Source organism: Uloborus diversus, chromosome 4 (genome assembly GCF_026930045.1).
Source record: "Uloborus diversus isolate 005 chromosome 4, Udiv.v.3.1, whole genome shotgun sequence".
Taxonomy (NCBI): domain Eukaryota; kingdom Metazoa; phylum Arthropoda; class Arachnida; order Araneae; family Uloboridae; genus Uloborus; species Uloborus diversus.
Genome location: NC_072734.1, coordinates 78139131 through 78163748, shown reverse-complemented (window position 1 = coordinate 78163748; position 24618 = coordinate 78139131). Strand labels below are relative to the sequence as shown.

At 32.2% G+C, this 24618-nt stretch overlaps 1 protein-coding gene across 1 annotated transcript; it reads right to left on the bottom strand.

Annotated features, from left to right (window-relative positions):
* Positions 1–20081: 20081 nt before the first annotated feature.
* LOC129220656 (uncharacterized) lies at positions 20082–23435 on the bottom strand. The gene is made up of 3 exons (XM_054855085.1): positions 23267–23435; positions 22982–23146; positions 20082–22252 (listed from the first exon to the last, which is right to left on the bottom strand). The coding sequence occupies exons 1-3, from the start codon at positions 23433–23435 to the stop codon at positions 20082–20084; spliced, it is 2505 nt and encodes an 834-aa protein (XP_054711060.1).
* Between the last annotated feature and the right edge of the window lie 1183 nt (positions 23436–24618).

The following is a 24618-nucleotide window of genomic DNA, read 5'->3' as shown; positions in this document are numbered from 1 at the left end:
ATATACATAGATTACCTCTTAAACCCTAAATAATAAGATAGTTGTTATCTAAACTGACTTCAAATGTGATATTTAATTGCATATAAACTTGGTAAACACTTTTCTATTGTATTCTTACAAGTAGTAAAATTTCAACTTTTTGCATTGTATTTTGTGTTTACTTTCATTAACTTTTTGACTTTCTGATGTCGTTTCTTCAAATATCTCAAACAAATTGTCCCAAAAAATCTGTAGCAGAATAATAAAGTGTACTGAAATGAGCTGAAGCTTTTTTTTTTTTTTTCCCTTCTAATTTTACAATTTTTTATATTTTTTAAAAAAGGAACACTTATACTCATTTAAATTTATGTATTATGTAAGGTTCAACTAAAACTAACAGCAGTGGATACAAAAACCAGTAGAAGAACAGTTGAATTATTTAAAAGCAATAAACTAAAAAATTTGACAGAGCATGATCTACAGATTTAAAAATAAAAAGAACTAGTAGAAAATGTAGATGCTTATTACTGCTGGTGATGTATCTCATCAGGGATATTATGTGTGATTATCTATTAACAATTGAAGATATTTGTTGGCATTTGGTGATGTATCTCGGCAGGGATATTTTGTGTGCCTCCTGTTCTATAAATATTTAAAATATTAATAGAAGATTCATACTTATACCTTAAGACCTACAATGTTACAGTTAAAAAAATAGGAAAGATGTTTACTATGTTTAACATTCTATGTTTAACAAGGTTAACTACATAACTGTATTTACATTTGTATTTAATGCTTAAATTATTGAATATTGTTTCTTTATTTTCTTTTAGCCTATCTTTACATGTGATGCCTGCAAAAATTTTATTTCCTTGCTGTCTCTCGTGGTTTCACCTTTACAAAATTTGTAATATTATCTACAATGGGACTTTGAACTAGAAAAAGTAGGTATGTTTTTTCTTCTTATTTAACATTTTCTACATTTTTCTTTTTATACATTTATTTTATTTATTTTAAATACATTCCTAAATTGGTTAATAACAATTACAATAGAAATTATGATAACACGGTAACATTAGAGCCAGGAAGTTGAGGAATTTTATCGATCAGGGAAATGTCTGTGAATTTTGAAAAGCTAACGAAAATTTTGGAAAAGTTGATAAATGAAGAAAAAATATATCATTTTTGCTATGCAAAATTAAGTACCGTAGTTTTTTGTACATTATCTGGGGATTATCTGTTAAAAATGTTTAATGAGATTTGGATTTATACACTGCCTTGGATTATTTGTTTTTTTTTTCCTCCACGTCAAAGTATTTTTAAACCTTAATTTACAGCAAAATTTACTTACAAAGACTGCTTCTTTGCTTGAAGGGTTGTTTATTTTATGTAGCTTGAATTTTCCTTTCACATTGTTCATGCTGCAAAAAAAAAAAAAAAAAAAAAAAAAAAAAAGAATGTCTTTATTTGCACTATACTGACTTAGCACACTTGCCTTTGCTCATTTCTTAAGGTAAATTGACCTACCAACCTTTTATTACAATTTCGGACAGAAATCTTTATTTTTTAGAAAAAAGAAATCTTTATCTTTTAGAAAAAAGAAATCTTTAATTTTTAGAAAGAAATATTAAGAAATGCAAGATTAATTTATACTTATAAGAAATACAAACCCCATGACTGATGTGAAATTTTATCTCTTTGCAGATTACTTTTATTCAAAGTACTGTAGTTAGATTCAAGACATAGTAGTCCAACCTTCAACCCTCGCAAGCTTGCACATGTGCTCAAGACTTTCCAAATCTTCAGTATTTGCATGATTATTGGTGTTCAATCTTTGAGCCAGTTTTACTTTTTTGAGCAACACTAGAAATTACCAAGAGGACAAACATTCTAAAAACAAGCACTGTTCCAGTTTTTTGGCAGACAAGATACCAGTTTCATTTGCACACTTCAAGTCTCATTTTAGCTACCAAAATATTGAAATACACAAAAATCTTGAAATTATTTTTCTTCAAGATGAGATTGAGCAATTGCAAATGCTAAAATAAATGCATTTGTATTTAATTAACCTCTTCTGAAAGCTTACTTAAAAAAAGACCCCTGAGAAAAAAAAGTCATTTCTATAAAAGAAAACTTTGATTTCTCGGATGCAATAAAAATTTTCCCAAGTGCTGTAGTTGATGATATTCATAGAAATGTGTATTTTTATATTTTTCCAGAAAGGTTAGGATTTGAAAAAGTCTTTAAAGTATCAAAATGTCATGTTTGTATCGATTTTGAAAAATGAGAGACAGTGTTGCAAATTATGTTCATAACTTTGAAAATTTAAACTAAAAAAATAGCATTCAAATTTTATATACCATTAATAGAGCCTGGATTATATGCACGGTAATATAATCAAAATATGCGCTAAAAAATTTTTTTAAACTGCGCTAAAAAAATTTTATTCACACAAATAAGTTTTCACATTTGAATAAAAATACTAATGTTCGTCCATTATTTTTGATGGTAAGTTTTAATTTTTAAATGTAATATGAACTAAAAATTGCCTGCAAATTAAAAATATGCCCGAAAAATCAGACTACCCAAGAAAAACCCATAGGTTGCCCGATTTTTTGTAATTAATGAAGAACAAAATAGTTTTTTGTAATCCTTCTTTTATAAAAAAGAAATAGTGAAAAACACATTCAACTGCAGTTATTTTTTAAAAAATGCTGTTTTTATGCAATTACATATTCATTCACATATAATCCGAGCTCTAATCATTAATCAGAAAAGATAATTTTTAGACTCCTCTCTTGTTAAATCGTCTTTTTAATAATGTTCAGAAAGGCAGCCATTTTGTGCTGCTGGTTTTTGACCCTTTATTTTGTTTACCCTTTCAAATAGAGTTGATCTGAAGAGGTTAATACCTAAACATTAGAGTTTTAAAATTAAACATTGGTTACAATTGTAATATCATGTATATATTAATGAGACTGTCTTTGAATTAAAGTTTAGATGTTCAGTATTGTTTTAGCTGTAGGAAAAATATTGAAGTGCTTTATGTGTTGTGATTGTATCTTGTATGCCATAAAAGTGGATGAAGTGCACACGAGAGTCATGCAGTTTTGTGCTTAATTAGAAATTACAGTATACTCTTATATAGAAGTTGTATTAATAGTGCTACTTCATTTGTAAATGTATTTTAAAAATTGTCATTGGTGCCATTCTCTTCACCATGTTTTAACAGCGTTTGGAGTACTACCACTGAAAAAATATTCATCAGTTACAATTGGGAAGTTTTTTTGAAGAACACTCTCAGCTGAAAAAGAAAATTTTTGAAAGCTCATTTACGAAACTGGGACATCATCATCAGTTAATTTGAAAGAAGTTTTGCTTTTAATATGTATACTTTGTTGGTTTGCAGGAGAGTCATGCCCGTTTTTCATTGAAGCCATATATAGTGAATTTATGACTATAACATAATAGCTTCAATTTCCTCTTTATGTTTCACTGTGTGCTATTTAACTTTTTATTAGAAATTATGACTATAATGAAATTTTTTCATTTGGCCCCTTTGATTTCATGAAAATGGGCGAGACTGTATAACAAGAATCTAAATATGAAACAGAAAATTTTGTGAGTTTTAGTGTGGCTCCTATTGCTTTGGATCCTTTATATGTATTTATTTTTAAATGAACTTTTGGGAATTTAGGGACCACATTAAACATTCTGTAATGTGATTTAAAAATCCACCTATTCATAAATATTCATATAATTTACTTTTTCAGTAAGTCAAATTATTAAATTTTAAAAATCCTTCCTCTTTATCTTTTATTACACTTGTAAAAATGTTTCTTATTTTCTGTTTTTTTTTTTTTTTTTTTTTAACTAGGTATAAATGTATATTGAGTATTGTTTAATGCAACTTTAAAATGTTAATTATTCACTTAAAGCTCTGAAAAGAATATTTAGTGCAGTGGTAGCACTTTGCAATTATTTAGAATTATGTCCATTGATTCATTTGCATTCTTATGTATAAATATGAAGTGTTCTTAACATTTATACATAATAAAATGAGAACTAGAAGTGTTTGCCAGAGGTGATTTTCTTTTACATTTTTGAATTATTTGAGAATTTAAATTTCTTGAAGTTTTATTTGACACATATTATAATATTACATTTTTAAAAAATGTAATAATTGTTTTATGAGTTTAAATAAAACTTAATAATTTACTTGAAGGGGGGGGGGGTTGAGGACTCATTGCTTTTCATCTCTGGCATAATTTAAAAATGACAAACTTAAGTTTGGGACAAATTTGGCTGTTCTTTTACTTACGAGGCGTGTTTTTAAAATAAGTTCCGTTTTGATATAAAAAAAGAACGAGTACAGATAGAGCAAAGAAATTTATTGCACAAAAATCTACCATCCTTACGCTATTTTTTGACATTGCTCCCGTGATTTTCCAAGCATTTGTCATAGCGAGGTACAGGTTTTTGTATACCTATTCATAGAAAATTGCCGCCTGTGTAGTCAGCCATGGGATAACATGTTCTCTGAGCTCATTATTGCTGTTGTGCCACAGACCACCTAGGAAAGACTTTAGATGCCGAAACAAATGAAAGATGCTGCGAGCGAGGTGAGGGCAGACCAGAGGATGTTCAAAAACGCTCCAGCCAAAGCCCTGTAAGAGTCCTCATGGTTGACTAAACGGGCAGTAACTTTTTATGAATAGGTATACAAAAACCTGCACCACGCTATGACAAATGCTTGGAAAATCACGGGAGCAATGTCGAAAAATAGCGTAAGGGTGGTAGATTTTTGTGCACTAAATTACTTAGCTCTATCTGTACTCGTTCTTTTTTTATATAAAAACGGAACTTACTTTAAAAACACACCTCGTATTTTAGATGTGATGTAGCTTTTTGTTTTTGTGAAAACATCATGTAAATTTGTTCTTTCGTAAGAACTTAGTGATGTAAAATTCATCATGTGTGTTTGTAGCCTGCATGTTTGTTAGTTTTTAATTTACTTTATTTATTTGTTGTGATTCTTTCTTTACTGATAGTATGTGCGAGTTCATTTAAGTGTATGAGTGTTCGATTATATGTCTAATGTACATATAAATCTATGTATGCACGTGTTTTCCTAGGCTTAACATAACATATTTTATGCATGGATATGTTATCTAAAAATTATAAAGAAAACACAATTAGCTGCGTAACTATTTGAGACTCATATCTCTGAGACAAGAACATGAAATTCTAGTTTGTGCCAGCTTTTTTTCGTCCTCACATTAGAGGGTTTCTGGGAAAATGTTGATTAACATTGAAATAAACTAGTAATTAATAGTTAACTAATCAATTTTCTTACAGAATAGTGATTATCATCGGGTCTGAGGTTACATACAAAATTTCAAAAGAATCCGATCAGAGGAAGTTAATGATAATTGAATTGCAAGATTCCGACACATATATGCATACATACAAGTGAATCTAACAAAAGCGTGTTAAAAATAAGAAAATTTGTCAAAATGCCTTCCCTGCATAGAAATTGATATATTTCTCTTCTTGTAATTTTTGTAAGTTATGAGAAAACTAATGCAGTTGGCTAGGAAGGTGATAGCGAGGATGATTATTTTTATTTCTAATAAATCCCTCTATTACCTGAAAAGTTATTATAAAAATTTTACTGTTTGAAAGCTCTTTCCAATAAAAACGTACTTTTCAAAAGGAAATTGAATAGTAACTTTTGGTGGAAAAATTTAGCTTTTTATTTATTTTGATAACAGAGTGTTTAGTTTTTATGCCTTATAATTTGCATACTTTAAGCCAGAGCAACTACATTTGTCCCTAATTTAGGTAATTTGACACCTTGTCATAATTTGTGCCATGTTTGTTCTTGTTAGGAGATAATTTCTGAAATTCTCCTAGTGGAAAATTTTGTAGCTTGGAAGTTTTATATAGAATCTCAGGTTTTATGATATGACACTAATTGTGCACATTTAATGTTCAAAAGACTTATCTTTTGTTCATTTTCCGCTATCAGATTGTACTTGTTTTTATTTTGTTAGTTTGTTTTCTTCTGGAAAATGTTATTAATTAAAATTAGTATATTGACTTTTTTAAAGGAAAACATGATTTTTTATTTCTTTACACTATCAATTTTGTCCTTTTATTTATACAATCTTTAAACTTATGAGTGAAACATTTAAAATTCATCAAGGAATTATTGCATTTACTGAACTGCAAGAAGTTTTTAAGTATTTTTGCATTAAACACTTTGTGCTAATTCGGGTGGTAAATGATGTAACAATTTCTGGTTGCAAGTATGCTTTTGCAGACTGATTTGTCTATAAAGTTTCAATGTTTTGTTCATTCCCTGCTCTAATTTAATTTTTATCATTGATTAAAATAGCAGGTAAGTGCTTTCATTCAATCTTACCATGCAAAAAAAATGTTGTAATTCACTAATTTGGAATTAAATGTTTTGGAGGAAGAAGGAACCTTTCCATCAGAGCATGGAAATGCTCTGATGCTGAACAGAATAATTATTCATGCTTAGTAATTCATATGCTTAACAAAAGTCTCAACTTATATTTTTTATGACATAGAATTAAAAAACAAAAAAATATTTACTTTATAAAGAATTCAAGATTTTGATCTATGCTACCGAACTTGTAAATGATATACTTGGTTCATGTTAACTAATGAATTGGAATTGAATTTTTTTCTGGTTACCTGAAGAAATATCATTATTATTATATTCTTGATCTCTTAATTCATTAAGCAATGAAAAAGCTTTTCTACTTAAAAAACTGTAATTGAGCAATTTTACCCCCTTTAATACAAGACTAACTTTGTTTTAATGAGTGTGAAAAGCTTTTTGTATTAGGCCTAACTTCGAAGATTGTTAGTTGGAGTTTTAAGAAAAATGTTGCGAGAACTTAAGACATAAATGAAAATTTAATTGTGTAGACTCTTCCCAAGTTTTTTTTAATTGGCTGCTAACTCATTTGCTACAAAGTTGACTTTTGATGTGTGTCCGATTATCAGATTATACAGACTGCTATTTAATTTATGTATCAGTTCAAATATACTTCACTGTTTTATAAAATTTGAACATGGAAAGCAAAGCTTAGCTTATATTTATCGGTGTAATTTTTCATATGCTTTCTCCTTATTCCCTGTAAAGCTTTTTTCCCCCTGCTTTGTTTCAACTCGTATTTGTGGATACTTTTATTATAACCATGTTTGAATATTGTGACAATCAGCTAATTAAAATCTTTTAAGTTCTGCAAATAACTTGTGCCTATTTGAAAGATTTATAGTTGCAGTTCTAATATTTGTACTTATTGTGTAAATTTGCTTTTCTTTCATTTTACTTGTTTCCTGAAACCGTTTAGACCAGTGGTTCCCATCCTTTTATTGGTCATGACCCTCAAAAGCACCTCTAAAATTTTTGTCTTTAATGCTATGTAATTCATTTTCTTCAAATCATGTATCTTTAATAATATAGAAAAATCTTAAAAGACTATTAACTAGATCTAAACAAGTCTTCAAACAAAGACATCCATGAAAAGTGACCATGGATGATTTGATGAAGAAGAGCCAAAAGTTTTTTTTAATACATATAGTTATATAGAACAAATATGATTTGTCAATAATATTAATCGTTGATAATACTAACTCTTCTTGCTCAATGCATAAACATAGCATGTTGTTTGCCTAAGTGAAATTTTGATAATATAACAGATAAATACCACAAAAGTCAAACAAAACTATTCTTGGATTTGTCCCTACATAAGAAATCTGCCCTGTGAAACTTGTGACCTACATTTGGAAACACTGGCTTAAACATTGTATCTTTCAAAGTGAAGGTTTGAATCAAATTCTATTTTGCATTATTATTTTGTTCCATGTTTTTTTTTTTTTTTTTTTTTTTTAATGAAACAATGTTCTCAACTTACAGATTGTTAAGTGTTAAAAAAAAACTACCTACTGTTCTGTGAAATAGTTTTTGATTTTAATTTAATTATTAGTTTTAAAGGAATGAAACTGCTCTTATATGTTAATTATTAGTTTTTGTGTTCATTGCTTATGGCAATGAGTACAAGAAGCATTAATTTAAAAGAGGGTATCCTATTTTAATGCTACATTTTGTGTCAAAGGTGCTCTGTGGTTAGATAAGTTTGAGAACCATTATCTAAAGTTTGAATGTAGTTGAATATTGACTAATAAAAAAATAAAAAAATTTTTCCTTAGTTCACGATTAACCTTCTAATTTCTAAATGAATTATGTTTCCCAAATGTTTTTGTGGCCTTTTATTCAATATCCATTATTTTATTAATTTAATTTCTCTTTAGGTGAATTTGTTTGATTTTTGAAAAAAAAAATCTCTATAATGAAGTAATTGACAGTTGCAATGTTTTAAATAATTCTAAATTCAGTTAGATTATAGAAATGTCATTGGAAAAGTTTAAAACTGCTGATAGTTCCTGAAATATGAATGATGTAAATCAGGGGTTCTCAGAGTGGGTGCCGCAGGGAGAGGAAAGGGGCTCGAGGTACCGATATATATGTATACATACATATGTATTATGAATATAGACTGGGATGCCATGTGAAAAACCAAATTCTTCCAAGTGTGCCCCGAGTCAGAAAAGTTTGAGAACCCCTTATGTACATGATAAATCTTTCTAAGTTCAGTTCAACATTTTTGTTAAATATTTGTTTATTTACTAATGTTCCACTCTTCTGTGACTGTTTTGAAATCATATTAATTATTTGAAACATTCATAGAGAACTTATCAAGATAAAAATGTTACCAAGGCGCATTTTTAAGGTCTTTGTAAAAGATGGCTTTAAATTTTTATTCACATGTTAGATGTTGGCAGACATTAGAATGATTCTCAGAAACATTCTTGAATATTCAATCTTCTTTAAAAGAAAAACTAATTTTCAGATGTTGAGAAATTGTATCACTATCTAAAATTTTAGATTTTATTTTTTAAATACTTTGTTTATAAAATATCGAATATGAATCTAAAAAATATGTTCATGATACATCCAATATGGATCTAAAAAATCCACACTTAGAAACTGTACTGAAATATATATGAAGTGTTTTGTACCTTGCAATTATTATTTGATTTATTTTCTTAACGCATAAAGTTGTTGGATGTTAGATTAAATCTTTCTTTTTCCCTTGAATTAAAACTATTTCCTCCAAGGATATTAAAGACATGTATGTATCCTTTATTATTATTATTATTATTATTCCTGTGGTTGAGTTAAGGTTTGATGTTTTTTCTGGAAATCATTCCATTTCCCACTCTGAAATCTTTGTGAATTTGCCTATATTTTGATGGTCCAAAGGGAACTTTGGATTATGTATACTTTGAGTGTTGAACTTGTAAAATATTACACTTGACTAATGCACAAATTAATACTAACTGTATTAACCTGTCCAGTCATTTAACTATATACAGTAAAGTATTTATTAAGGGTTTCAATGTTTATTGTTGTTGGTGATTAAAATCGGATGCCTTTGTGATGTGTTTCTTTAACAATTATAAAAACACACTACTGTTGACTGTTTAAAGATTATTATATGTTTTCTTCAGAGACAAAGGGAGATATGAGCCATGCCTTTTTAGTGTTAAAAGATAGCTTAATCATAGCATTTGTACAGTTTTGAAGAGCTGAAATTAAGAGTTTATTTTTCCTTGTTAGAAAAGATTTCCCTTTTATTTTAAGCGAAAATGGTGGATGTATTTATGTGTTTTGTTAAATTACTGTCTCTTGCAATTTGCTGTTTTGTGAGGGATATATTTTGAGTGCCATGTTTTTTACTTCAAAGCTGTTATCCTCGTTTATGAGCTAAACAAAATAAAAGATGATTTGGATGAAGGAAAAGCTTTCCCTTGATGAATAAAAAAAGTAAGCTTTCGTTTTATTAATTTTTAAAATTGTGTGTTGTCATAAAAAAGCAAAAATTATTTGATATTCATGTTGGTAGTGCCATCTGTGAAATACCTAACTTGCCACCTGCATTAAAAGCAGTGTAGCAATGGTTAAAAGCAAGTAATATTTATGAGTATTCTTATTTCTATTTCAGTGTCTTCAAATTAAATTATAATCTTACTTTAGCACTGTTATAAAATTGTATAAGGTTTTGTGAACATTACTGTATTCTCTGTTTTGGCTGCTTGATTGATTATGTATTTATTTATTTGGATTTGCAGTATGCTTTGTTGACGAATGCTAAGTATACCGATATTTAAAAAAAAATGGTTGAATACTTGGTTGTTTCAGAAGCTTATACTTGTTGAACTAATATTTTCTAAATATCTTTTGATATTTCAACCAAATTTTTACCTTTTACTGTTTTTATTGCACTATTGTTGTGGTTGAACTTTTATTGGATAATCTACTCTATTATACATACACCGTAAGTGTGGTAAAAAGTTATGTTATGCATTTGTTTTTGCTTAAATTTTTGTTTCGTTTGCCATTGATTTTGTTCTGTAAAGGATCATTTATTCAAAAATTAAGTTGATGTTTTGTTGATTTACTATACGTTATTTATTTTTTGACATTTTAAGATTTTGTCATCAGTGTGCTCATTTTTGTTATAGTTTGAACTGTTTTATTTTTGATTTAAAAAAATTTTTGAATTTGATTCTTGTTCTCTTATTTATTTTTGATTAAAATATTTTTTTAACCACTCATTGCAACTAATGGAAGATGACGTTGAATTAAATGTTTTGTATGATTAACTTTCTGTTTTACCCCTATAATTTCTGAAGCTTTGAAGTTTAAAACAAGCGAAGTTTAGATGTTTGCTAGTCATCAAATGTGATATAACTATTATTTATTGATTTTTTTATAATTTTATAATATGAGGTACCAAGTTTTTCCTATTTCTCATTGCTAAAGCAGGTTATTAAAAGTTATAGTGCATAAGTGTTTAAGAAAGCAAAACTATGGAAGGTTTTCTAGTGAGAAGGTTGTAGAGTAGTTGGATTGTTTAAGAAAATAAAAAAAGAAAATCTATATGCTTTTAAGTGATATTGTAAAGCCATTTTATCAGTTTGCAAGAAACTTATGAATTTTCAACCTATGTACATAGCATATTTGTTGTATTCCATGTGTTTTTATGATTTACATAAAAAGTATAAGTCTTTCAAACTTCTAGCCTGTATTATACACCTTTTATTGTTTTAAGAAGATTCAAGTGGTGTTGATTTTTATTTGCTCTCTAATAAAGTGTGATAATAAATTGGAATACTTTTTTGTTTCATTTTGTGTGTAATGTTGTGGTGTCTTTTGTTTCTCAATCACTGCTTATGAAATGATTTTTTTACAGTCAGTTGGAGAAAGAGACAGAATTTCAATGTTTCAACTTTTGATCACTCCCTTTCTTTTGGATAAATTGAGATTTTTTTTTTTTTTTTTTTGCATTCTATCCAAGACAAATTTGCATTCTGATCAAGACGGATTTTGCATTTCGTCCAAGAATCAAACTGGACAGGCTGATCAGTGAGGCATAGACTTGTACCTGAGGGCTCATGGATTCGATGCCAGCCGGTCAAAGATCCTCAGTGTTTGTTATTGGTGACTGGGGCAGATTAAATAAGTCATAGTCACAAAGTTTCCCAAGTGATTCAATGCCTGTGGGGATGCTGGGCCAGGGATTGCACGGCTTCTGATCTGTATTTTAAAAAAACAGCTGTCTTCAGGGTCCCATCCAACCGGTTAAATAGTGGTAGGTACAGGGGACCCTGTACTGTGATGTGGTGGTAACTGGGTATGAAAAATTTGACTTAAATGACTTTGTTGTCAAATTAAATCACATTTATATTCACCCCAGAGACTAGAAAGCAAATGGAAACAACAGATTTATTTGTAAAAAAGCAGTCGAAAACTTTGTACTGTGGAATAAGTAAAATGACACAACGTGTATAAAGTACAAATAAAAGCATTTAAAAAAGAGAAAAAACTCAGCAAACCGCTGTTTGCCGAGTTTTTAACTCTGTATTAAATGTTTTTATGTGTATTTTATACACGTTGCATCATTTTACTTAATCAGATGTATTTCCCTATGACTTTGAAGTAGGTAGATACTCTCACTACATAATCAGTTTAGACGCTTAAGAAGTTCTACACAATCAGTACTCAATCTGTGTCCCATAGATCTAATGCAACCCGCTGAATCCACCAAATGTAATCTGAAATCCTTTAAAAAGAAAAATTGTACAAAAGGTTCGGTAATTATGCACTGAAGTTATGTAAAATACACATAAAAATGTAATTTGCATCAAAATTAATTTTTCAGATGAAAAAATGAGTTGTTTCTATTTGAGGCAGTGAGAAGAAAAGGTTTTCAAGTGGACATTTTCAAATTTTGAGTACAATGCAGCAAACGATAAGGACCTAAGTAGATTTTCATTGAAAAGTTTTTTTTAAATCATGCTATACAGCAGCCCCTACCAGGTTACCAGTACTACCTCTTGTCCCAAGATGGATACCTACCATTTGTACTAGATTTTACCTTTACTAGATTTTGTCACTTATATCCCTTTGCTTCTCCCTGCCTCATTTGCCCTTGAGTACAGTATTTATGGACTGAATAGAAACACCTACTGTCCGATATTTTAACGCGAAACCTTACTCGAAATTGCGCATGCGTCAGGTCTCTTCTGATTTTATCAAAACAGGGGTGATAGCAAGAAGGAAGTAACGAGCAAGCAAAGACTGAATACATCGGGAAGTGCGCTTCCTCAAACCATCACCCCTTTTTTAATTGGGACCGTTCGCAGCTGCTAGTCGCGGAGTTCGAGAACAGACAGTGCTGTTCGCGGTATACAGAGACCGAAAGTAAACAAAAGGGTTTTCACAAGGTACATCGCTATGCCACTTATGGGGATTTTCTTGAATTTAAAAAAAAAAAAAACTAACCAATAGAATTTACATACATTGTCTGAAAGCACCAATTAATTTTGTTCAAGTCAAGCACGTAATTGAGCACGCCAACTGACGCAATTCTTGGTTTATATCTATTCTATCTTTCCCATAAATGGAGTGTAAATAGCTCATCAAAAATCCCTGGAAAGGTAAAATGTAAAATTCTTAACTAAATATTTTTAGCAAACTTCCACATCACAGGTTAAACTAGTAGAAATTACTTTCTTCACATTTGAGGGAGGGGAATATGTAAGACCCCTCAACTTAAAAAAAAAAAAAACCTATCAGGGTCATCTTTTACACAATGATGATGCCTGCACACTTGTTTAAAAACATGCAGAACTCTCAAATTTCCGTCTTTACGTTAAAGCTTGACCACGGAGAGATGGCAGATGACCTTGAAGTGGAAACATCAGTTGTATTATTCGTAATAGGCCTGTTTGATAATGATACTATTTTGTAATGTAATAGATAGGATAAGCGTGAACGCGCATCTTACTACTCGATCATTTTTGGCTGATTCTACCTTTTGCAAATGATACAAATTAGAGGTGCGACATCGATGTAAGAAATTAAAACATCGATGGTGTGATACATCGACCAAAAAACATTGAGTTTTCAAAACATCGATCTTTTTTTTTAATCAATATATAGCATACAATTTTGAATATACTACTCTACAGACGTACATATATGATAATCTCGAACAAATGCTTCTTAGTGGATCAGTGAATTCTTTTGGCATTGCGTCAATTCGTTTCATTACTGCTATATTACTGCTATAATTTCAAAAATTTCTAAGTAATGTCAATAACAAACTTGATGTATAGGGGAAGCTAGGGAGATTTAATCCAATTTTTCGTGTTTTTTTTTTTTTTTTTTTTTTTTTTTTTTTTTTTTTTTTTTTTGTAGAATAGTTAGAACGAAATAAAAAAATATACATAAATAGGTTGTCATTGTGCACACATTATTATGGCTAAAAATAATAGCTTAATTCTAAGTAGAAATGGTACAGAAATATTATATTCCTCAAGTCTACATATGGGTCAAGTGTCCCTAGTGTTCGGGAGACTTGACTCAACACTTAGGGAGATGTGACCCCCCCCCCCCCACCACATGAATGTTAGAAAACTTCACGATATTGAAAAAATCAAAATCGCAGGTTTGATGGTGTTTTTTGTTTAAATCATAGTTTCCCAAACTGCGGTCCGCGGACCCCTGGGGGGTCCACAAGTTCATGCCAGGGGGTCCGCGGTACTATCCAGCTAAAACGATAAATATAATTGAGATTGAAGAACGAGTAACGATATTTTGATTAAAAAAGAAAGCACATTTATGAGGAATAAAAATATTCTTGCTTAAGTACACGCAGGAAGCAGCCCCCCCCCCCCCCCCCGAATTGTCGGAAGTAAACACACAACACATTAACTAATTTTGTGTACATGACGAAGTTCATATTGTTATAAAACTGTATTAAGTAAACTGCAAACATTTTGTTCATTTTTACAGCTAGGACATTATACTTCAAATAAAACATTTTTTTTTTCAATTGAACTCAAAATAATAATGTACGAATTAAAACCAGACAAGAGCTCTGAAAACAAACAGAACAATGAATGAAAAAGGAAAAAAAAGCGTTATTATATTAGAAATAAATACAAATACAAATGTGACGACCAGCAACAGGCTCTGGGCCCATCTAGACTGGTCCTAGTCAATTTACAATCCCCAGTGAAGATCAATGGCCCTCTTAAAACTGTCTGCTCCTTTGCTCATTACCACCTCTTCCGGTAAGCTGTTCCAAGGTTCCACTACCCTGCTAAAATAATAATTTTTCCTAATATCCATGTTAGCCTGAGATTTAAATAGCTTAAAACAATGACCCCTTGTCCTGTTTTCAGTGCTAAACTTTAGCCCCGTAACATCCCCCGTAGATATAAGCCCCGTAGATATAAAAAATTTAACTGTCAATTTTTTTTTTTTTTTTTTTTGCGCATGCCCAGAGGGGGGGAGGGGGGGGGGGTCCGCGAAGTTCGTAAATTTTTCGGAGGGGACACGTGGAGGTCAGAAGTTTGGTTTTCTCTGGTTTAAATGATACTTGAAGTAAAATACGAAATGTTCACTCTGTAGGTGAAATGTTACTTTTTTTTTTTTTAATAAAGCGTACTCCATATCGTCAGGAAAGCAGAAGTCAAATTCAAAACTTGATCAGCTCAGACCTAAACTATTTAAGGTATTGTACTAAGTAGCAATTCATTGGGCTCAACGATTCTTAGCATTTTAGTTATTTGTCAAAAGAAAACATTTTTTTAGACCAAAATCTTCTTTTAGTTATTCATTAAAAAAAAATAAGGCCTTCATATTCACAATATTAGTTATTGCTTACATAAAATCAAATCTTTAGGCCTAAATCATAATATCTTATCTATTCAAAAATGAAAATGAAAAAACATCAAATTAGTCTTTGGGTCGTCTCCCTAGTTTGCTTGAGGTCAAAGCTCCTTAGTTAACTATCTTTTGTTTACCCTAAATTTTTAGCAACTTAGATTAAAGTCATATAAAACTACTCACTGTATCTCACTACGAGATCTCACCACCTCTGAAGCGGACGAGTAAAAAACCCGAAAACGGGTTCTTTTTTTTTCCCCGATACACATCGTGAAATCGCCCGTTTTTCCCGATCTCACTCCCTTCCGAAGAGCTGGTAATAAGCCCCTCCCTAAATGACGGGTCTGCGTGTAAAAACTGTTATGGTGAAACTGAAACAATCCCCCCAAAAAATTCCTGATTGCATCTAAAATTAAGAGACTTGCACCACTGTTATAGACTGCAGCAGTGACGTCCCTTCATATCATTAATGACGCAAACGAGATATCACATAATGAAAACGTAAATGCATTAATTTTTATTAGAAGATCATTCAACCTTTCGTGAACTGGAATCACATAACTGAGCCTGGAGATGAGTTGAAAATATATATAAAAGTTTCAAGCAAAATGTACATAATTTCATTCACAAGTAACGCACATTTATACGGATCACGATATTCAAAACAAATCGCTGGAAACGAATATTGCACACACAGAATGTAGTTTCTAGTTTTCTCATCATCCAACTAGCATGTTTTACAAAATTTACATCATATTTTGATCAGTGATGACAGCCCGAACAACACCAAAATATTTCGTCACAAAATCACAATGAGAAACTGGAATGTGAATCAAGAAAATGGCTTCAACTGTGTGAAATTGAATTATAAAAATTATTCATCGATAATAAACTTAGCGTATATCAAATTTTATTTTTAAGTTACAATTATTTTGAACTTAGTACTATAAAGGGTGAAAAGTTAAATTCATTTTTTTTTCCTTTTTATCTTTATGTCTAAAAAGCATAAAGTTTTCTTGCAAATTCTATAAAAAAAAAATAGAATGTAAAATTTATTGCAAAAAAGTATTTACTGCGGACTCTCGCATGGTTACAAAAATTCACTGTTTTTTCTATTTTTCTGTCTAAAAATCATGAATTTTTCTTCTAATTCTTACAATAGCTAGAAACTAAAATTTGTTGCAAAAAAGAATTTACAGAATTAAAACAAAACCTTTTTCTTAATTTTAAATAGAGCATCGGTTATCTGCACGTCGCCGTCGATCGGTTGGAACATCAATGAACGGATAACTTTCAGTCGGTTAAAGTCAGGTTGCGCACTATGTTGAAGTTTTTCTGGTAGCCTTGTCAAATTACGTTAGTGAATGATAAACAGATTACAGCTTGATACCAACTAGTATTGCTTCTTTGTTTCATATTACTCCTCTGCAGTACTGTCACAACCAGTGGGTGGTCCGTCCCAGATGACACCCTTCTTGGGGGGAGGGGCATCCAAAGTGAATTTAAGAATTTATAAGAAATATAAATGCTTAAAATCTTTCAAAACTACATCTTACTAGCAGTACCAGTATGGCGCTCCCCCGTCCTGTTTTTACGCGAAGTTCGACGCCTTCGGCGGCTGTTTAAAAAAATTGGCAGCAGTATTAATTAATCGAAATCTATTTTTTTTCGTATTTTCTTTCCTGTTTCCAGTTGAGTTTTGTGTCATACACCATTTTACGCCAAAATTGCCGCCTTCGGCGTCTACCTACCTGTACGACTTATCTCTATTTTTTTTTATTCGTCTCTATTTATTTTAACCTCCCCGCCCATTTTCTAATCTAAATAAAGATTATTTAAAAAACTGCGTTTTATTCGTTTAAATAAATAGCGCGAAAAAAAGCTTTTTCCTTGTTCCAGGTAGTGTACAAGAAGTAGCGTTTGCAAAAAAAAAAAAAACTCATTATTTTAATTATATTAAGTGCGCACAAATATGTAACCTAAAATAGATACAGCGAAACGTCCGGCGGGGAGGGGGGATTGACAAAAAAATAAATGAAATTCCTACACAAAAAAAGTATAGAAAAAAACCAAGTGCTACAATTAGCAACAGCAAAAAAAGAAAGAAGCTTTGCAGCGAATAAGATTCAATCCAGGTTGTGACGTCAAAAGCATGACGTCTCAGCAGTTCGGAAGAGAGCTTTTTTCCCCCCGATGGGGGGCGGGGGGCAATGCTAGAAGATACGATGTATTAATCTGAATTTTAAAAGTTGTAAAAAAAAAAAAACCTATTGCATATTTTTGAAAAAAAAAAAAAATCTGAAGAGGGTGAAAGGTTTTGACTACTACATACTAAATTTTCAGAAAGAAATCTCTCATATACTTTTGTGGGATTGAATTGGAAAGAATTAAATCGAGGAAAAAGCGAAAAACAAAGGGTTTTTTTTTTTCCAAATTTCATTAAAAAAATTGCAAATGAAAGCTGTCGCGTATTTTTTTTTTAACTTTTTTTTTTCTGAAGAGGGTAAAATGTTTGGACGACAACATACTAAATTTTCAGAAAGAAAGCTATCATACTTTTTTCGGGATGGGTTAAGAAAAAAGTTAAACCCAGGAAAAAAGTCAAAAGGTCGCGAAATATCCATTTTGACGATTCCCAATTTAATTACAACGAGTTTTCTCGTGACATCTGTATGTATGTATGTGCGGATGTGCGTACGTGCGTATGTATGTCGCATAACTCAAGAACGGTATGTCCTAGAAAGCTGAAATTTGGTACGTAGACTCCTAGTGGGGTCTAGTTGTGCCCCCCCTAGGCCCCACTAGGGGGGGAAACGCTCGAATGCCCCTTTTGGTTGCATTCGAGCGTTTCTAAAGGGGTCTTTTGCCCCTTTTGGGGGGGGGGATCATTGTTAATTTCGATGTAAACTCAAATGGTGTTATCGTTTGGCGGACACTTGGCGATATATCGCCAGCCTTTTGTTTGACGAGTTTTGTCGCCAACTTAGCGACAAATTTGGCGATTTTTAAAATTTTTTTTTTTTTAATCTGATTTCAATTTGGCCCCTGTTGGTGATAATTTGAGAGTAAACTATTGAATCACATTAAAATTGCCAGTAATGGGGAAGTGACATTAAATTGAAGTAAAAAGAAGTCAAGTGATGCACACAACAGCTCGTTTCTTTTTTTTTTTTTTTCGAGAAGGTACAATTACTTAACTACCAAAAATAAAAAAAATAATACTTCAAAGCAAATTTTATCATAAAATGCAATGTTCTTTCTTCATGCACTGTAAGTTTCAGAACAAATTTCCAGTTTGTTCTTTTTGAAAAAGGTATGTCGTCTTTACTATTTCACTTTACCCCACATTTCGCTGTATTGCAAGGGACGAGGCATGTAAAAATTATTTTTTATGAAAAATCTGAAAATTTTCCGCTTGGTTACACATTGAGTTTCTGAAAAAAAGGGAAGGGGAGGGGGGAATTCTACCGTGGGCTGGTAAAGGACAGTAACTGCAAACTTTTCTTTTCTTTTTTTTTTTTTGTCATCCATTGCACATTAATTTTATTGCACAAGCTTGCTGATTTAGTTTTCACTGAAAAAAAAAAAAAAAAAGACGTCGAAGTAAAACATTTCCCAATTTTTAGCATTGAATCCATCACCTATTTCTTCAAATATCTTGAAACCTCCTTTTTGCAGATACTGCCGTTTACTTGACCGCGGCATATTTGGCATATGCCCTAATTTTTAGCTTGAAAAATCTGGTCATGTTATCTAAAAATTAATTGATTGTTTAGAAGTTTTAGACTATTCCTCGAAGAGAATTTTCAGCCGTAAGTAGGGGGGGGGATCAGAGAACTTTCATTGTTTAACCTGAAGATTATTTGGAATAGAATCATCATTGCGCAAAAGGATTGGAAACAACTGCCGTTCCTGAGAAAAACATCACCTTACAGAGGTTGAAAACTGCAAAGAAATCCTTCAATCGGAAGGTGATTTTTGATCATATTGTGCACAAATTTGTGGGGACCTTAAAATATTATTGTTAAAGAGGAATTCATTTTTGTACCGGATAGTCAATATGATTTGCAATGAGGCATAGTGTTTTTCGAAAGTTAATCTGAAATTTTAAATGAACTCTTAAAGCTGAATTACTTTTTTTCAACACAATTTAAACTCTCGTGTTTGAAGTTTGGGGAAAACTCATTTCTTACCTTTCCCAAAAATAAGGAAACCTTACATTCAACTTTTACACTTGATAATCCAAACTATAAATCAGAGAGATTCGTGTTTTTCACATGCTTGAAGAATTAGTGCACACAAAGAAAAAGCAACGTATTTAAGAGCTTATTTTGAACAAAAGCATTATAAATTTCGCCTTTCACCAGTATTTAACCTGAGTGGCCTTAAACTAAAATCTGGGGGCACCCCGAACTAAGATTTTTCGGTGGAGGAAATTCGCAATGTACCTGAATTTAAATCTGAATAATAAAGTGAGAACATGCACGAAACTCACCATCTCTTGAAAAGATACATTAAGCATTTGCAATATTGTAATATTGTCTTCAAATTTGCCGAACTATCAGACAAAATTTACCGAATAAGAGAAGTTTTGGAAGGACTGAGTGACCTCCCATCACTTCCCGTTGGGGCACCCCTGCTAAAGCCTGATATTTGCATATTTGTTTTTCGGATCTTTTGTTGCTGATGGTAAATTAGTATGATGCGAGATAAAATAGCAACATTTGCTTCTTTGAAACCTCTAACAAAAGTCAATCAGTTCCTATACATTGTGGCTGTCTATAATTACATCATTTTCCCTCAAAGTGCTCAATTGAGTTTCATTTGAAGCTCCGCTACTATTCGAAATGGTGGACACCACCGTGTCCGAGGACACTGTGCGCTTCATCACATTAGCTAATTTGGATAGAGCAGATGTTGAATTTGTTCCACAGTTTATTCTTTTCGCTAACTGCCGGAATGTTTTTCTGTAGAGTTCAAAAACTGTACGATTACAAACAAACACACAGAAAATGAATACTCCTTGTAGAGTATTAAAAATAATGAAGCAATAAGTAAGAATTTGGCCAGTTAGCTTTTCCTCTCTGACATATGCTGCGGCGAAGGCTGTTGCCCAAGTAAGCCCGATAACCAAAGCCATTCGGGAATATAAGAAAACTTCACTCTTACCTTTTCTGGCGTTGCTTTGGTTCGAAAGGTACAAATTGTGTCTTACACTCCTGATCGAAATAATTGTTAAAACAAAGAAGCAATAGTTGACAAACATAATCAATCCAAGTGGCAGAGCGAAAAATACGATGGCAGCACATTTGCTTGTGATCCAGCATCTATCACTCCTTCCATAATGCGGAGAAAAATCACTCTCAACAAATTGATCGAGTAAAGTAGCTACAGCTATTATCAGAAGAGGAATGACGTATGAGTACGCCATATACTTCAGTAAATATTCGGCTTTGCTGCGTATGCTGCTTTTTATGTATTTGTTGCCAAAAGTTTGGTACAAATCGTACGCTATAACATTCATCCACATTAGAGAACATAAAATCTCATAATGAAGAATTAGAGCTACCATTTTACAAGCTAAGCCGACCACTGTGCTTCGTTGCCCGAAAATAAATGTAATTTGCATACATATCAGACAAAATGTGAGATTCATTGTATTACATCCGGGAAGATTCCGGAGTTTGGGGAATATTGTGTACGTAATAAATACTATACTCAAGGCGATGATGGAAATCCACGAAAGGATATAACTGACTAAAGCTTGAGCGATGTTCATATCCAATCTGTAGAACTCGTTTGTGGTATTCGGTATAACAGTATGGAGACACATCAAAATGCTATCGTTGTCCGTCACTTCGTAGACATTGTTTATAATTCGATTGCTGAGGGAAGAGTTGTGGATCACGACTGTGCCATTCCTAAGAACTTCGTATTCGTGTCGTTCTAACAAAATTCGTGGACAAGATTCATCCAATTTTGCTTTCCAGTCACAAATCACAGCTAAACCACTTACGTTTATCAAATTTCCACTGAACTGGTAGCCTTGGAAAAGAATGTCGGCCACAAATTGTCCACTTGAGTAAAACTTCTGAGTTTTGTTGACATAGATGCCTTTTATTTTGTTGCCAACTAATGGAGAACTGTCATTTCCCAAAACTAACGTGAAGTCAGAATTCCAATATTCTTTCCGTTCTCCTCCATTGTCAGGGTTGCACCAAGATGTTAAAGTAGAGACGGTTTGGTGTAATTCAAATATTCTTCCGGTTACATTGTTAACTTCAAATTCAAAACCGTTAATCGAGAGTGCTGAAGCTAGCATTGAAACTATGCTATCTACTGAAGGCTCAAGCGCTGTATCGTTAACAGATATATCTTCATATAAATCGAAATCAATTGTAAATGTTATTAGTTCAGAATCCTCCATGTTGTTCACAAAAATCATCATTTGTTCAATATCAGTGAAATTGGCAACGCTAACATTAAAAGAAACGTTTCGAATGCGTTCTTTTTTAATGTTAAAAGATTGACACAGCGAATCGTGAATAGTTTCACAAATTTCACTCGGTTCCAGCCCATGAAAGTGCAATATATCTAAAAGTTCCATTTCGGCACTAAGTGACAAATGCACGAACTTCGCATCAGAATCAGGAATCTTTGCCGTCTTGTTATACGAACTCACTTGACCTTCAAAGTCCTCTTTCTTGACACACTTATAATCAACCAAAACAAACTCTGTCGAGCAGTACAACTTGCGGCAAACTTTGCTGAATGGATCCCAAATGTAACTTGAACCACATAGTTCCTGGTAATACTTCATGTCTTTCTCCCCTTCTGATGAGATATACATCCTTTCTCGACCATCAAGACCGAAGTTGAGCAAAATCGAGAACGCGGCAGGAATGTCATCCATTCGAATGCCTTGTATATCACCTGTAACAAAATCAGCAATGAGTGGCCTTATGAGGCCATTCATAAGTTCTCTTTCTTTTGAAGGATCTAGGGCCCATGGAGAACATTTCAGGCTTTGTATATTTGCATTATTGCACATTGCACAGTAAATGTTTTTGTACAACGTAGTCTTAACATTTCCATCTGGGGTGCTAATTAATGCTCCAGAATGGTTCAAGCAGAAATTGACTAGATTCGAACTTCTTGTGGATGGGCAAGTGTCAATTGCTGTCGGTAAACACCTTCGTAAAACAATGTTTGGTGTTATACTAGAATTTAACATGCTTTCATCTGCCAACTTAAACTCTTTTGTGATATTCTCAAAATCCAGCAATGCAAATGTAGTCACATTTTGGAAGTTGCAGATAGCACAAAAGGAATTTTTATATACAATCCCGTTGTCGCCGATGACTGGTAAAGTTTCACTTTTACATGTCTTGCAAACTTTTAACGAAAATCTGCGACATGTTCTTTTAATAGCTGGCCCACACTTTGGTTCGACAGATACATCACATTTTAATCGAAAATTCTGCTCGCATTTTGCAAACGCAATTTCGAGGCAACCTTCTTGGAGGTCACTCTCTTCTCTGAAGAGAGCAGCATATCTGCACTCTTGTGATGTTTCGGACATACAGCGTTTCTTGAAAAGCCCTTCGGGAAATTCCTCAGAGCATTGCGCTACAGTTATTACAGGGAAAATATCAAACAAACGAGTGCATGATGGCGTTGCATGTCTTTCAGGAAAAACAGTTTCTGTAGTATTTGAATCCAAGTGACAAAGTTTTTCAAAATCAGAACAACAGTCATTATAATAGCTGCAGAGAGGATCACAGTTGCAAATATATGGTAAAACAGAAGGCTGTCCTCCACATCGGTCTGTACAGGAATCCAGTGGGTAGCACAAAGAACTGTCATTTAAAGAAAGAGAGGTTTTGTTAATTGTAGTATGTGTTTCTTCAGAAGTGGTAGCAGCATATGGATCTGGTTTTGAAGAACCATGCACAGTTTGTTGATGTTTTCTTTGTGCCATCCACGCTTCGGTAAGCAAAGATTCCCGCTTGTGCACATTGTCCGAAAGCGAAATGGTTGAAATTTCTTGATTTACTCCAACAATTAAGTGCAGAAAGAATGCAATTGATAGAACATATTCTTCTGTTACCAGCATGATGATGAAGTTAGCAGGAGAGCTAGTTATCTTTTTCGAAACTTATAACACATAAAACTTTGCGGAAATTTGATGCAATACATTCAAAATTGCAATACATTACAGAATTAATGATGGAATCATTTTTTATAGCATGAGCAAAATTCTTTCAAATACGACATGCTTTCCAATAAAACTACCTATATTCTGGAACAATGGAAAGAATCTTGCATTGAGGTATAGCTTTGGCCGGTAAATATTGCAGAGAATAATGTATGGTAAAGTAAACGCAGGCAGAGAGCACTTTGATACCTATCAATTAACTGCAATCTACTCTGCTCTAAGAATCATGTTTTTATCTTTCGCTTCGTCGCTTCTCGACAGGTGTGGGTAAGGCTCTGAGAGACGCCATATGTTGCAAAGGGTTAAAGATTATGGCTGAAGTATGAATATTTAGAATGACGCGAGGAATGACGCGTGGGTTTGGAAAAAATCTAGAAGCACTATGTATCATACATAGAAAACGATTTAATTTTAAATGTTTTCTTTTATAAGCAAATTAATTTTCTCATTTAGGGTTTTTATGTGTCAGGGGTAGGTTTGAACTTCGAAGATATATAGACTAAAAATGCTATCAAATTGTTGCAGATAATAATAATCAGCGTTATGTTATCATTTACGCGTGACAAATGGCAGCATAGCATTGCAAGAAAAAAATGACTTATATTGATGGTAATGCAAGCGACACAGACAATGATAACTAGTATGTTGTGGCCATCACGAAACTTTCTTCTATATTTTTCTTTTTTTTTCTGATCCCTCCCCATGCTTGACGAGGAAGAAATATTCCCAACAAAAACAAAATTACACATGCAAAAACTTGACGACCATCCCAATGTCTGAATTATTGCAAAAGCAAAGCAAAGAGTGAAAATTGAAAGTTATTTTAAAAGCCTTGCTTGAATTAATTACAAATATTTTATTTGTCAACAAACATAAGATGGCAACAGTTAAAAATTTTAAATCATTGAGATAATATTTCTGATCATTTCCATACAATTAAAATCACGAGAAATACGCAGACGACAATCTATTACGATTTATCTTTCTTATTGTTGCATTAATAAAGCTATTTTTATTCGAAAAAAAAATCAACACCTCTTGCAGCGATTGGCGTCAAAATTGAACCAAAGCCTGTTTACAT